This window comes from Apteryx rowi, unplaced genomic scaffold (genome assembly GCF_003343035.1).
Source record: "Apteryx rowi isolate R43461 unplaced genomic scaffold, aptRow1 scaffold_62, whole genome shotgun sequence".
In the NCBI taxonomy this organism is placed as follows: Eukaryota; Metazoa; Chordata; class Aves; order Apterygiformes; family Apterygidae; genus Apteryx; species Apteryx rowi.
In genome coordinates this window covers 2,043,417-2,059,509 of record NW_020450894.1, presented here as the reverse complement: position 1 = coordinate 2,059,509, position 16,093 = coordinate 2,043,417, and the positions used below count along the sequence as shown (strand labels likewise).

Genomic DNA, 16,093 nt, shown 5'->3' with positions numbered 1-16,093 from the left:
AAACTAAATGGGATTATGAATGCTATGCATGGAGACAACTCTTATTTCAGTTTTCTCACTCATGTCACACCTTTGTTAATTAGCACATCTGCCTTTTAATTAGACAAGCAATCATGTGGTCCTCTCCTCTGTAGACATGAAGACTGGAGGAATCGGATATTTTTACCCTACCTGAATTCTTAGCGTAAATTGACTCATCATGCATGCACAACTTGGTTCCTTCAAATGTTCTGTTTTTAAATCTGATACTCAGTACATTTCTTTTGACTTGAGATTTGCATCTTTCTCCCTGCAGTTTGTGCTGTGAGTTTGTCCTCAAGCTTACTCAGGAGTAAGCACTGGATGTCTATAGGCATTCAGGTCCTACCAGTTTCACCTGCCAAGTATAAGGAAAATTCCAAGAGAGGATTTTCAGGCAACTGAATAAACTAGTTTCTTGCTTTTAATTACACACCTGGCTTAACATGATTAGGTTCTCCCTAATCAAAAACAACTTAAAAACTCCCATGTCATATCAAATATGCAATGAAAATGGAGTTCGTTTGTAGCCTATGCTAATGCTTTGAGATTCTGTGCACCATGAGAACAGACTGATAGGATGAGTCGCTGTTTCAAGTAAACTTTACTGATTTTTTTTTTTTTTTTTCCCTTTAATACTTGGGGTTGTCAGGGAGAGCTATTGGCCTACCTATCATATTGCTGAAAGACAATTAAAGGGAAGATTAAATTATCAATTTTCTTTGGGCAAAAGCTTAGCTGTGGAATACCTCTTTTTAGCCTGTTAATAAGCAAATAAAATCTTATTTTAGAACAGGAGTTGTTCAATGAAATGGACTTTACAGTTGCCACATTTAAGACCTTCATATCTAAGGAAGTCTGAAGAATGAAACTTTGGATATGTTTAGTGAAGCAAGCTGAAGAGCAGTACTATAGCAGACTAATCCCAGTGCTGAATAAATTCAAAGTAATATGTGTTGAAAGGAGAATAATTTAATCTACTTTAATTTTATTGGCACACAGTCTTAAATTGCAAAGTCTAAAAATATTGAAAACTGGCCATTATAAAATTGGTTGCTTGTCATCTGAAATGCTTCATGTAAGATTGGTCACTGCTTTTTTAAGAGTGATCCTCAAATGAGGAGAGCTTAGTGAGTGCAGTGACAGCTGAGTGAAAAGCTTTCTGTAAAGGACTGTCACTGGTAATATCATTTCTCACCTTAAGATCTGGTAAGTCTTTCTGTTTAAAAAAAAAAAAAAAAAAAGTAAAGTACTATTTGGAGTCTATTTCCTTCCCCTCATAATGTAGTAGCAGACACTTGATGAAATGGAATGATGATGAAAAATGTAAAAATAATCAAAAAAAATTTTAATTCTGTTTGTGATTATACTTTAAGTTCATTGCCTTTGTGTCATTGAAGTAGACTAACCTACCAAAACCTCGATATTCATAGCAAATCTGTATGCTACCTGGATATAAAAATACTCATTTATTTTTTTTAGGATCAGTTGCAAGAGTTTAGAGAGGGGTGTGAATTTTAGACCTTCTGTGGTCGGCTTTGTTGCCCCTATCTTTACAGCATTTTAAGCTTGACTGCCTGAGACAGGATGCTGTGCCAAGTGGACTCTGGGTCTGATCTAGTAAAAAGAATTATTGTAACCATTTTATCACTTAGACTTATAATGCATTTGGAGTCTGGTTTTGAGAGCAGCCAACTAACTTTTTTGTCATTTGGAAGAGCAGACCTGTCAAAGCCTTGGGTTTTTATTCCCATATAGTGACCGTGGATGTTTTTGAAGATAAGCATTTTTCTCAAGTCTGAAGTCTAAAACCATTTTCTCAAAACTTCTTTGAGTAGCAGATCACTGTCAGCCTTTACAACTTCTTGTACTAGTATTCACCTTTACTAAACTTTTAAGATGGTGACTGAACTGTCTACGATAGTATTACAAATAATCACTGTTCTTCTGACCACACTTTGGAAGCTATTCCTCGAAAGCTTGAAAAATGGTAGTGTGGAGTCTGCTGTTGACTAAACACAGGTTTGATCCCATGTAGTTTAAGGATGTTATACTGTTGAACAAACTATTGTTTTTATACTGTTAACATAGATTATTCCATTCTGTCGAACAAATGAGTACTCCTTAATCACGTTGGAGGTGCGGGTGCTGGTAACTGATGTCCTTGCAAGTTAGACAGGATGCGTTTGATGGAACAGTAAAATGGGTAAGTTCTGTTCAACTTCTTGGGAAACAGCTTTCAGTGCCATGGAGTTGTCTTCCATTTGTCTTACTGATATGCTCCATTATGAATGTCTGCTTACATGCTGCTTTCTCTGGAAGTAGGTCAGAGCATCCAAAACAACTGTGGCAGAAAAGCCATGTTTTTTCATTTTATAGAGAATATTATATTCACTGTCATCCTATGTCCCCTTTACCACAGAGGGGGTTAATTTTATCTGTTAGTGTTGTGAGAAGTGGCTGACTGGTGTGGTTAAACATCTATCCTTCACCCTCAAGATGAGAAACTAAATGTGGATCTCAAGTTTGGATTTTTACCAGAAAACCTGACACATTAGAAGGCAAGCTCTAGTATTTAAAAGAGAAGTATCTTGGCTTATTTCTCTCCCAACGCAGTTGAATTTTATGAGCGCGTGGTTGGCACTTTTAGTCCTACACATACTGTGTGTGTTATCTTTCAAGATATTGAATGTGTTAACATAAGCAAACCAGCACTTCAAAGTGATATTTCAAAACCTCACCTGTTAGAATATTCTAGCTATTGTACCCAGTGCTCTGATTAATTGTTGATAATTCTGCTGAAGCTCTAAGGTATTTAACTACATAAAACTTGACAAAAGTGAGCTGAGCTACTATGCTGGACTGGGAAAAGAACTGAACCAGCGAAGTATTTTTGAGAATTATAATGCTAGATATTCTGAGCCGTCCAGTGTCCCCACTTTCAGAGAATACCTTTACGATGATTTTTAAGTGTTTGGCAGTCTCTACAGATTGCTATAAAATATTGGACACTGCACTAGTATAATTTTTAATTTATTGAGATTATGGCAGAGTTTCTGCTCTGATATTAGAAAAGTGATGTAAGATTTATTTAGGGATGTAGCCCTGATTTCTTACTGAATCAGAAGTGGTCTGGTTTACAGAAATACATGTTCTGTTATGCATTGCTTAAATGCCTGTGGCTGCAGTACTAAATATAAATCAGCAATATTGTTATGAATACTTAGTGTCCATAGAAATCGTTTACATGAGTGAAAGAAATGAGCAAATTAAGTGACACAGTTCTGTTTAATCTGTTTAGATAGTAAGGTTGTGGTCTGAGAATGTTTAGAGGCACTGGAATAACTTTTATTCATTTCCTTGGAACTTCACATCTGCAGAGTTAAGCTTGTGTTTTAGTGTCTTCCTGAACTGCCACTTGCTCAATTCAAGGTGCATGAGTAAATTACTTTCTCTGGTATATTATTAAACAATGCACTTAACACATCTTGCAGGCTATATTGGGAACTTGCGCGGTCTTCCTTAGTTTTGTATAGCCCATGCCCTTTTGTGCTATTTGTTTTAGAAAATTATTTGATGAATCAAATATTCAAAGTTTTATAAATGACTAAACCTTTTCTGGTCTACAAATATTAGGTATATAAGTAATTTACAAAAAATCCGTAGTAGTTAGTGTGGAAACGGATCCCTTAACTATAGGTAGCATGAATTTATAGGGAGTAACTGTTGTGAAATATATTCAGGTTCTCTTAATTAAGAAATAGATGGATAAAAAGATAATGGATAGATACAGATAAACAGATCTGAAGTAAAATTAAACACTCTTCCTGATTCAGGAAAGTATAAACTTCATTCAGCTTACTAGATTGCAAGAATAAGGGTGTATAGATTAGAGCAGATCAGAAACTTTCCTATGGCGGACCATCCAAAAGTGCTGATGTGATTCAGTTAAAAAGCTCTGTGGGAAAGCTGTCAAAAGTCTCGACAAAATTGATAAACCCACTTTGGTTACTGTCTGCCTGCACTGCTGGAGCTGTCTGGCTGCTGGCCGGCGGCCCAAAGCCTGCTACAGCCGGGGCTGTGAGGTGCTGGGCCAGCTCCTGCTCGCCGCCTGCCTGGGCCTGTGCCTCCGCCACTGCCCGCCTTGTGGCGAGCCTGCTCGCTCCATAGGGAACGCATAGCTGGTGCCAAACAACTACTTAGGGGAACCCGTCTGTTAGCTGAAAAAAAATCTGTTTTGTTTTTTATTAAGATTGAATTACTCTCAAAATTACTTTCTGACGGGAGGTTTTTTTTGTTTTTTTTTTTTTTCTTAAACATTGTACTGATTTTCACCATCCTCTTCTTGCACCAAAAAGAGGGATTTAAATGTGGAATTCTTTGCAGGGAGAATTTCTAGTTCTCAGCAAGCTCTGGTATGCACCGAAGAAGGGGGCTGAAGGACTATATACACAGATGGTGCTAGACCGTAGTGTACCAATCTGGGAAAATGATTAATCAGTACTAGAGGGATTTATTCTAGTACTTAGTTCTTTTAATTAAGCCTTCTGGTTTCTTGCTCGTGCTCTGTAGATGCGTGTTCAAAATGTTATGCTGATTCAGGATCCTGATGGCTCTAAGAGTAATCAAAACAGTTCCCCAACTTTTTTTTTTTAGTGGGATCTTGTTGCAAATGGCAGTGAAGAGAACAAATGTTCTATCCATGATTCTCATTGCAAGTTGCATAAATATGGTTCAGATTTTAATGAAAGAAGCCTGGGGAAGTAGTACTGAGGAACCATGAGTGAATAGTGAGAAAGGTAACTTAATTTAATGCACCTTTTTCATAGTTGTGTTGCATCTGCTTAGGTATAGACGACCTTAATTCTGACACTTCCTAAGCTTTGAGAACTTGCCCTTGTGACCTTAATGATATTTTAAAAGGAAGTCTGTAACTTCCTAGATCTTGTTTTCAGCTGGATTAAAAAAAATTCCCCTGAAGTAGCATTATTTACACCTGTGTGATTCATTAAGGGAGCTGGAACTTCTGGATTGCTGGCGCAGACCTTTGCGTCTTAAGACAACGGAGCTCGCCACTGTCCTTCCTCCAGCGCTGATGCCACACAAAGAAATTGTGTTTCAGTGAGCACAAGGCTCCTTCCCTTTTTATCTTATGCTTCACCTCTTCTCGAATATTAGTTAGTTCCCCTTGCACTGTCTGTCTTCTCTTCCTCGTCTCATTCCATTTGCTTACCTAAGTCTAGGTTTTACAACTCTGGTTTCTTTTGATACTTATTGCCTTGGAGTTTTCTTCCAAGCTGGAATCTCTTTGCCCTCTCTGTGCTCAGTTCTAATGCTTCTCCCCAGCCAAACCCAGTCTCTTCCCTTGGTGCTCCTTGTCCAAAATGATTTTTCTTTTCTCTTCATCCAGCAGGAAAGTTTCTTATTCAGTATTTGCGTCTGTTGTTTCCCTGGCTGTTTCATCATCTCTGGCACAGGCTTTGCTCCACCAGCACCAGTTCCCCCCTGCATGGTGGGTCATTGTATCTTTGTTTCCTGCCCTCTGCCTCATGTAGCTGTTGGGTCAATCCTCCCTCCATCCTGCTCAGTTGCTCTGCACCAAGCTACTGATGGGGATCCCCTACCCAAGTAACTATATGCTTTTCCTTGCCAATTCTTAGTTTGTCCTGCCTCTTTCTGCCCTCTCTCCTTCCTGCCCAACCAGTTTCCTGGCTTTCTTCATTCCCCCTTTTTTCCCTGATCTGGCTGTTGCCCTCACAGTATTTGAATTTCTTCTTTCACCATGGGTGTCAGTGGTGAAGTAATTGAGGCTGCTGGAAAGGTAGAGCTGAAGTTTCTGTCAGGGTTCTACCTCAGTCCAGCAGGAGCTGCACTTACAGGAAAAATACTCCTTAGCCTTGGGCTGAAGAATACTTGTTGGTTCTGTAGAAGTGGTTCATGATCAGACCTGTTGTGTGTAGGAGGTTGGAGCATATGGCTGAAATATTTAGAGATTTTAGTCAAATCTAAAAAATCTTTACTCTGTATTTGTAAATATATGTATGCTGGAGGCAGGGGGAAATATGCTATGAACAATTACTTTCAGTTTGGTAGGGATTTAAGCAACAGAACTGAATTCTACAGTGGGAATTTGTTGGCAGTATTCATAATAATAGTTGCTGTTGGCCTCCCTGTTAACAGCTGTGCTAAGAAACAGGTAAAGATGTTTTATGCTGGAGGAATGACCTAATTCTACAAGTGATCAAAAGCTGCAGTGTGAACTTTGGGAATGGGAAGGGGTTAATAAGATTAATAAAAAGATACATTCAGAAGTAATAGAATGCATAAAACACAGTTAAGGTTAAATATCAAGATTGTAATGTAGTATGTTACAGGATGTTTTTTTCCAGGGAATTAGTAGAAATTCTTTCTTCTTAAATGTTTACATGTTGATCAGATGAAAAACACAAAATACCCTGTAAAGAGTGCTTACGTACTAATGGGAGGAGGATTGTGAAGCAAAAGATTCCTTTAATGTGTCTTTTCTGAGAGTGTATATGTTTGAGTCCAAGAAATGCAATATATAGCATAACTTCAATGGAATTCACAAAGCTACTTGGAATAGGCTGCTACTTTCCATTGTTGTCCTTAAGTAGGATGTATGGCCCCTGAATACACATGGCAATTTAAACGCAAGGAACAAAAACTAGGCTATGATCTAAAGCCAGCTGATGCTGATTAAGAGACTTCTTTTGACTATGGAGGGCTCTGGATTAGCCCTCTAGTAAGCTATAATTGTCTCAGGTGTTTGTACAGACTTTTTGGTTGGTCAAGTGTAAGGATTTTTTCATTTGACTCAAGCTTGTTGTGGCTAATGTGAAATGCTATGTGTGAATATAAGAAATGTCCCAGTGCGTATACCAGCTCAAGTGTTATGTATTTTCAGTCAATAGTTCTAGAAACAGTGAGTGAGTAACTACATTTAGTCACCAGATAATATATTGTTCTGTCTTTACGGCTTAATTAACACTATATTATATTAAATCATAGGTATGTCTAGAGATAATTTGCATATTTCTATAAAATAGGCCTACAGGTAGAGTAGGTTAGAGGCATGGAAAATATCTGTACTTTGCATCGTTAGCGCAGTTTGTAGTTCTTTGTGTTTGACTAATTTCAGTGTGCATTTCCTCTATTCATCTAGTCCTGTTAGATGTTTAAACGTTTCAAAAAGCAAAACAGAGGAGTATGTTTTTTCAAATTAGAAAAATGTCTGTAGAGTTGCAAATGTAGGTTAAAGTTAGAGGTGATGGTCTGCCTGACTCAGGCTATTTTATTTGACTTGTTTCATGCCTATCTTCTGTTTTAAAATGTAAACATTTTATTTTCTATTTCTGTCATAATGATTTTTTGAGGGCAGTCCAAGCTATTAGTTATTTCACTTTAATTCCCTTTGGCATATTGCCCCACTTAACTTTACAGCTTGACCTGCACTTTTCATGGATATACATAGCTTTTAGCTATCTGTGTGCTGTCTCTCCACTTTATTCAAGCTGAGAAGAGTAGAAGGTCACTTCTGGAGTCGAGTCAAGTTTTTGTTCAAAACATCAATAGAAATGTAGAGCTGGTTCTCACAGCTGAGCTAGATTACTTCTAGGACATTCACCAATGATGTTTTCCACAGTTCAAAAAAGATTTTGAGAAACTCTTGCCTAGTATTCTGTAAAGCATCATGAAATTGAAAGTTGTGGTGGTTTTTAGCACTTGAGGGTCAAAACATTTGCATCCGTTTGGGGGATGAACTGGAACTTTTTCCAACTCCTTTGTTTTACATTTGACCTCTAGGTTCCGGCAAGATGTGGGGTGACAGTCCGAGACAGCCTGAAGAAAGCTCTGATGATGAGAGGTCTTATTCCAGAATGTTGTGCTGTTTACAGAATACAGGATGGGTATGGTTTGTGTGTGATGTTTTTGCTCTCGCAACTTTCTCTTGGAATTAACCAGCATGGCCAATTCTATCTAACATTGTGAAAGTCATTTTCAAAGTTAAGAATAATATGACAGTGTGCGCTAAAATGTGTTGTGCTGCAAAGACATGCCTAGAAAGGATGACCGACTCCTAGAAAAAGGTTTAATCTTTATCACTTCAAGAACAGACATAATATAGAGTAATATGTGTTTATAAAATGCTAACCAAATTTATATTAACCAAACTCATGCTAACCAAACAACTATTAAACAGCTTTTTTTATTTTAACGTTTTGGTTTTGTTTGACCTAGTTATAGTGCAATCTTAACTGGATATAGAATTCTTGTGAAAAAAATTTTAATTGAGTTTCCAGCCTTAAAAAGCTATATGACTACACAAAACTAGAGAGTCCTTTGGAACCCTTTAAGGAACAGGTAGTTTCACAAGCACTTTTTGATTAGAGAGGTATCCATCACCTCGTAGCCAAAGCAACAGCTATCACTGAAACTGATTTGAAAAAAGTGGATTTCTTTTATGGTGCTTGTCCAGGGGGATGTGCTTTCCTTGGTGTGTGCTAAGTTTAATGTCCTGTCATTAAAGCTTCCAGAGGCAAAAGACTGGGTACCAAACCTTCACAGTGCAACTTGCTACCTGATCTCAACTTCTCACATCTTCTGCAAGAGAACTGCAAGGGCTTATGCACTAATGAAAGTCTTATTCACGCTTTAGAGAGAAGAAGCCGATTGGCTGGGACACTGACATATCCTGGCTCACAGGAGAGGAGTTGCACGTGGAAGTCCTGGAGAACGTGCCACTCACAACACACAATTTTGTATGTACTGGTTTTCATTAAATGTTGAATAGAGTTAAATCAATTTTGTACTTTCAATTTCAAATTAATGAGTGGGAACAATATTTTGTGCCTTGGGCTTGTGGAGGGGTTGCAAAAGAAGTTTTGATTGCAGTAGCTTAAGGTGCATTATATCTAATTGCAATTGAAATAAATAGTGTCAAAGGGAACTTGATTTCCCTAACTTTCACATTTGGATGGAATATACCCTCTAAAATCTAAAAATGTAGAGGTTTTAAATCAGCACTGCATTGCAGAGCTGTAATAATAATCTACTATTTTTGTATTGCTGTATCTATAAAATGTATTCTGTGCCTCCCTGCTGGCTCTGCAGCAGCAATTAACTAATGAACTAACTATTCCCAGAGTGGTGCTGACGTCATCAGTGATGCTAGTGCACAAATATGTTTTGACCTGATAAGGCACCACGTAAATGGAAGCTGCTAAACAGAATCCATCCAAAACATTCCAGCTTCATACAAAATCGTGGAAATAATGTTGATCACATTGAGAAGAAAGACTTTTATTTAAAATAAATAAATCTACTTTCAAGCTGCTTAAGCTATTTTACTTGAACAAGCTAGTTTGGCTATGGTTAGTTAGATGAAAGTATAGTAAACTTAGAAACATTTTTTTTTGATACCCTTCTTTTAAGATTTTGGTTATTACATGTAGTAATACTGCTGGAATGTATTTTTATGCCAAGTATTATTAAATTTTAAAATGAAACTGAAGATTTTTTTTCCCCTAAAATATGGATGTTTTTACCTTTCTCATGATTGTAATGTTTGAGTTTCAGTAATCAAAATTAAAACTACATATGTAACTATATATGCAAACAATATGTAAGTAATTTGTGTATTTCCAGTCCTGTGAATGTTGGATAAAAATGTCATTTGGCTGCTGGAAAAATTAGAAGATGAGACAATTTTTCAGCAGTTTTTATTTTTATAGATTGTATCCAGTTAAATTCTGAATGTTTTATTCTTCTCTAGCATGATAATAGCTTGCTGTTTTGCTTTAGATTTGTTGCTGTTTTTCTTGCTGGTAATGAAGTGAAGCATTAATTCCAGTAAATTGTTGAAAGAATATTTTAATGCTTAAAGATTATTTGAAATAAAAGACAACCATTTTGTAAATCTGTTCAGTATTTAAAGCCAGAGCTTCAGTGTCAAAAAAGAGCCTTATAAGTATATTTGAGGGAGGTAAAAGCAAGTAGCCCATCTTAGGCTTACAGAACCACTTTACTTAACATGATTATTTTTGACAACATAGGTTCGAAAGACATTCTTCACGTTAGCGTTCTGCGACTTTTGTCGAAAGCTGCTTTTCCAGGGATTCCGGTGCCAGACATGTGGCTATAAATTTCACCAGCGCTGTAGTACAGAAGTGCCACTGATGTGTGTTAATTATGACCAACTTGAGTAAGTCATCATAACTTGTTTTAAAATGGAGACTTTTATTAAGCTTATATATTTAACGTAAGAAATCACTGACAGCTGTAATTCAGGAAGTCAAGGGAGATGCCTGAAAAATTATAGGAGCTCAACTGTTCTTGTGAGACTGCATAATTCGTATTGTCTCTCTGCTGGTTCAGACAAGCNCTTTTCTGCTGGACTGTGAAATGCTTTCTTTGAAGGATGAATGGGGTGGCTAAACACTTGACTGTATCAGACAAACTTCTCATTGTTCCAGATGTTGTTCCTGATCAAAACTGGTTCTTTATTATGTGATGGCTAGGTCTCTGTTTAAAAGTTTAGTTGTAGGTCTATTCTCTCTGACCTGAAAAAAAAAAATGTTAGAGACACTAGTTTAATAAGGTTAAGTTGCAGTTGGTTTTGCAATGATTGAAAATAAATCCATTAGTGAGTTTTAAATACCTAGGTAAGAAATACAAAAGAGCATGCCCAAAACATTCATGTGTTCTTGAATTTAAGTATTGATTCATTTGTGTAAGGCTTTGTAATGCAGGTTAAGGTTCTGTAGTGAACTCGCTCTGTTGTATCTGATCTGTTTCAACAGAGTTTATTAGGTCTTTTAAATAGACTTTCATATGAGGAATCTCTTAAAATGCTCCTTTTCTTCCCCCAGGAATAAACTTAATTTCTGCTTATGTTGGTATTTGTAACTGCGTTTGCTTGGGCGCCTCTAGATTATGTGCTCAGGGTTGTAGATGAAATGACTTTATCCATCTGGCAGTAGGTTTTGGCATTACATCAGTGCAGGCATTCAGTTAACTTCCTGTGACCCAACTTATAATATAAGTTGTGTATTCTTGAGGAACCAGATGTTTACACTTTTGAGTAAAAGATTCAAGAACTGCTTTCCATAAAGGTGTGTTTAAAGCATGATGTTTCGATCCATTGTGAATTAAATGATATTTTAACAAAACTTGCAGGTTCATGTGTTAGCATAGTCTTTGTTTTAGAATTTGATCTGTGGCTTTTTTTAATCCTTGAGTGTTGTGTTGTAAAGCCTCAGGGTTTTACACAAGTTAGGTTGTTTTTGTTTTGTTCTTGCCTTGCAGTTTGTTGTTTGTCTCCAAGTTCTTTGAGCATCACCCCATACCGCAGGAGGAGACCTCCTTGGGAGAGACCACCCCAGCATCTGGATCGTACTCCTCATTGCCCCCCTCAGATTCTGTTGGGTATGACCTTATTCCTGCTGTTTAATAACGTAACGTTTCAGTACTGTATGCTTAGAAACACTCTAAATACTGCTTTGCAACCCTCTCTACATCTGTGTAATCGGACTTGTCATGCAAATACTTCCACCTATGCTTAACCTTAAGGAAGTGGATATTTTCGTTCACATGAATGACATAAATTAGCAGTGAGCTTAACAGTTAAGCATGTGCATAAGTGTGTGTAGAACTGGGGCCTTACCTGTTAAACTGCCTTCTTTTCTATAGTAGCTTAGACCTGGTCTAAACTGGAAAGATTTTATACTTAATGTAAACCAAAACTATATCATCACAAATTATTTTATGTCTTATCAAACTGTGATTTGTTTTGAGGTGACATACCTCTGTTTCTGAATAAGCCACAGCACTATAAGATTGGTGTGAACAGATGCCAATTCTAGGTTCTTAATACCGCTTTAGTAGCTTTTCCACATACACATTGCTTTGGGATCTTCCTGACCAGCTTCCTTCCTCCTGTTTAAATGTTGGCATATACGAAGAGCATCTGTTTGCAGATCCAGCTTTTCTAAAATCAGACTTCTAAAATCCATCACATCCTCCATCCCCTGTATTTCCAACAAAGATTCTGGACCTTTGCTCTGTGAACAAATATTTGATTATATTTAGATTATACTCCCAGTAGCTAACAGGTTGCTGATATCTAGCACTAGATGGTTGAGCAAGAATCCAGAAAAGGGTAATTCAAGAATGTGCATCAAAGTCAAGAAACCTGATGCAGACTTACTAAAAACACCAAAGACAAAAGCCTTCAGAAAATTTTCCTAGGACGTGTGCATGCTGTGTGGAGATGTATTGAATTTTGGCAAAGAGGCTGTCTTGGAATACTGAGCATTGTGCCCAAACAAAAGCCGAAGCACAGTTGGAAACTACACAGGCACCTATGGACTCTGGAGGAAAAATTCCCTGGACAGCCAAGACTTTTTTCATGAAGGATCAAATTTGATACCTCCCAGGAACTAGATTGACAGTGCTGCAGAGGGAACCACATTTGGTAAGTAAAAAAGGAGATAATATTATTGTTTGTACTTTTTCTGTGTTTCAGGCAAATTTGGAAGTGCTTTCTCCAGGTAGTGGATACTGCTTTTACATCCTGCATATGTCCACAATCTGCTGTAGTAACAAGTCCATTGCTGTGCTAGCTGTGATTGTCTGAGCTAAGCAGACTCTGGCTCTCGCAAAGTGCATCTGAAATTATAACCAAGCCAAAGCTATTAATCTATGAAGGAGCTTGTTCATACCAAATATGTTAAACACCTTTGGAAAACAGAAGGCATTATATAGCCCCAATCCTAATGCTGTTATATGCTAAATTCTCCTACTTTTCTGCTGCCTCTACCCTCACACATTTGTGGTTTCTCAGCAGTTTATGAGCATGCAACAGGGTAGATGATTTTAACTGATGCATGTACTACTTCAGGTGCTCTTGTTTTTGCGAAGCAAAAACATAAAGGAAAAGTTGTGAGACCAGAGCTTATTAATGTGTTAATGTTTTTAAATGTTAACATTTTCATATATGTGAAGTTAAAAATAACCTTAACAGTTGAGATTAAGGATCTTTTTCAAAGTGTTGCATCTGTAAAGGCTTGTGGTTGCAGAAGCTGTAAAAGTTTTTTTAGCTTTCTATCTTTTGCTTTCTTTACCTTGCTGTAGTTTCATTATTAAACAAAAATAAGGCATATATCGTGCCTTCAGAATTCTTTTTATTTTGGAACATGCTTTATGATTATCAGCTGGAGTTCGTGACTAGTATGCATGTTTACTAAATCATGCAGTTTTCCTTGAACATCTGTGTTGGTAGTATTTCCATGACAGAAGCAGCACAGACACTATCATATTAGCACAAAGCACTGTCCATATCTTTTTCCAGTTACTCTTTTGCCTTTCTTTAATGATACTTCTTGGCCTCTTCAAGATACAGTTGTGCAAATATTGATTTCTCTGAAATTTTTTGAGTAAATAAAATTACTGGCCTTCTCTATAAGAACACTTACTTTTAGACACAGTTTTTTTAAAGGGTACTGGAAAAGGTATGGGGGAAAGGCCCAACTGGAAGCAAAAAAGTCTGATATTTGAGGTTATTTTGACTGGGAAGAGCATAAGGGAAAAAACTTTAGAGTTAGGGAAGGAGATTGAAAATATGAAGAATTAACGCTTTATCGCTGTTGGTACAGTGACTATTATAATAGTTTAATAATTGCTCCTTTGATTTCTCTGTTCTCCTAGCGTCTTGCATGACAGCCTACAGAGGAAGGGATGTTACTGATTGGTTGATAAACCTGAGGAAAGAGAAGGCAAACATCTTTCTTCATCTTTAGCCTTGTAAAGGGATTCCAGCAGCAGGCAAAATGCCCAAAGATTGAAGGGAAGAGTTCGTGTTGCAAGACAAGCTCAAGAGCAAAGGCGTATGTGACATGCTGAGAAATTGTCAAAGGATCATATGGAGTAATTGGAAAGAGAGAGACATGCAGAAAAAAAGCACTGGACGTGATGCAAAAGCTGACAAGCATGCTGGAGAACTTTGCACTTTGTTCATGCATAACATCCTAAACCAGCCCAGCCCTGTAGCCTTTCATTCTTCCAATTGTAAGCAATAGACAGTCCCTCCAAACCTTCCACCCTGAGATAAGGGAGCACATATGGTCCGACCTGCACATTTCTGAACCCTCTGCACAAACGTGTTCAGCCTCCACGTTAGTTCTCATGTCCCATTTTAGTTCTTAAAATTTGCACTCTTCTTTTGTGCTAAAGCAGTAATTTTCTTTATAATTTGCACTTAGCTGGAAAGAATTATTAAAGTGTAGGTCTCCCTAATAACAGCCATTTGTAATAAAATTGAAATACACAAACTGTATATAATACATTGTATTCATTTTATTCATTGCACTATCATAAAGTTTTCTGTGTATCTTTGCTCGTAAAGTGTGAGCACTGAACTTCTCTGAACACAGTTCCCTGGATCTTGCAGATATATGAAAAGGAGAGAGATTAGCTTTTCATAATATTCCAAAGTTTTCTTTTTCTACTTCCATCTATTCTCTCAGATGATGTTGGGCAAAACTCAGCAAACTCATGAGGCAGATGTTATGGCAGGGTAAGTAACCTATGGAATGGGTGGTAGGGGGGCGCATGGGCAGATTTTAAATAGCACAGAGGCAGGCTGGACTTGGTAGGAGCTTTAAGCTCCTACCTTTGCTTTTGAGGCAGGATACTGCCACTAAGCAGGCTGGCAACACTGTGAAAAGCAACATTTCCCGACATACTTAATCTCTGACTTAGAGGAAGAAAGGGGGATAGTCTGTGCACCATTTTGGGAAGTTTGCCAGCCCCTGTCTTATAGTAGCCTCTAGCCTGTGATTAAACACCTCTGCTTTCCTTTCAGTCTTACAAATGTTCACTGATCATTCTGCCTCAGATGAAGATATTTAAATGTCTAGAAAAGGTTCTGAAAAGCCAAGAAAAAAAAAAATCTTACATGATTACCTTTAGTACTACATCACCACTTAGATCCATATGTGCTTTGGTGAGGAAAACCTTTGTGTTTCATTACGTAAAACAAAGATGAGGCTTTTCCCTAAAGATTCTGGCATCATACCTTTTCCAGATCGCTCCGTGCAAATGTTAGCAAACTACCTATGATACCCAAACTGGTATGCGGTCTTGCTCAGCAGAAAAGGGCCTGGTGCCAGAATTGTTATGAAAAAACGTCCTTATTCTGTATAATATGAGGGGAAAGCCTCTTGCTCCCCAAAACTTTTGTTTGCAAAAACATGCTAGTGAACTGAGCCCTAGTTTGGAGAACAAATGGCAGCTATGTGGTTTCTCTTTATAGCCCCATATATATGAAGCTGTTGTAAGTTTTACGAAAATATTGCAAAGCTTTGACATGGACCCAAACATCAGTGTAAATGCACACGATTGTGACAGTGCTAGGAGTTGATTTACAAATACTATTACCTATAAACTGACATGGATGAAAGCAGCAAATTATCATGATATGGAAAAATGCTGTAATCCGTATTAAGTTATGACTGTTAAAGACTTCTCCTATGGCATTTTTAGACTGACTTCTGCATAGGGTGCTCTGGAAGTGATCTTCTGTAGCTTGCAGTTACCAGCTTGCACTGCTGTCCTTTTATCCAAAAATGTACATTTGATTTGGTGCTATCGACCCTTTCCGTGTTGCGGAGGTGGGGAAAGAAAGAAATTGCTTTGTGGGTTTTTTTGTTTTGTTTTCTGGCAATATCATTGGGGTACCACAATAATTATAGGATGTTTGACCTCACAAATATGCAGTTTGCCTAGTTGCTACTGCAGTTGAAATACCCTGTAGCACTCTACCCAGGATGCTTAACAGTTTTAAAAAAAACTGTTTCAACATGAAAGTGCCACCATGCTCCTGGCTAATGGCAGCAACAGAACCAAAGCCAATCAAACTTTAGTGTGAACGAAAAAAAGGTTCTGGTAGTTTGACACAAGTTTTTGCAGATACCCATCAGAAACTATTGCAAGCGATCTGCCAGATAAGCAGTGTGTACTACGCCGAGCCCTGTGGCTAATCATCGCTGAGACACAC

The 16,093-nt window shown here is 37.6% G+C and overlaps 1 protein-coding gene across 6 annotated transcripts in view; it reads left to right on the top strand.

Annotated features, from left to right (window-relative positions):
* The window catches only part of BRAF (B-Raf proto-oncogene, serine/threonine kinase), an 88,646-nt gene that overhangs the window by 36,988 nt on the left and 35,565 nt on the right, over nt 1-16,093 (top strand). For all 6 annotated transcript variants that reach the window (XM_026083919.1, XM_026083917.1, XM_026083915.1 and 3 more), the window contains 4 exons: nt 7,843-7,946; nt 8,696-8,798; nt 10,092-10,240; nt 11,344-11,463. In XM_026083919.1, the coding sequence (XP_025939704.1) occupies nt 7,843-7,946; nt 8,696-8,798; nt 10,092-10,240; nt 11,344-11,463 (476 nt within the window). The remainder of the gene's footprint in view (nt 1-7,842; nt 7,947-8,695; nt 8,799-10,091; nt 10,241-11,343; nt 11,464-16,093) is intronic.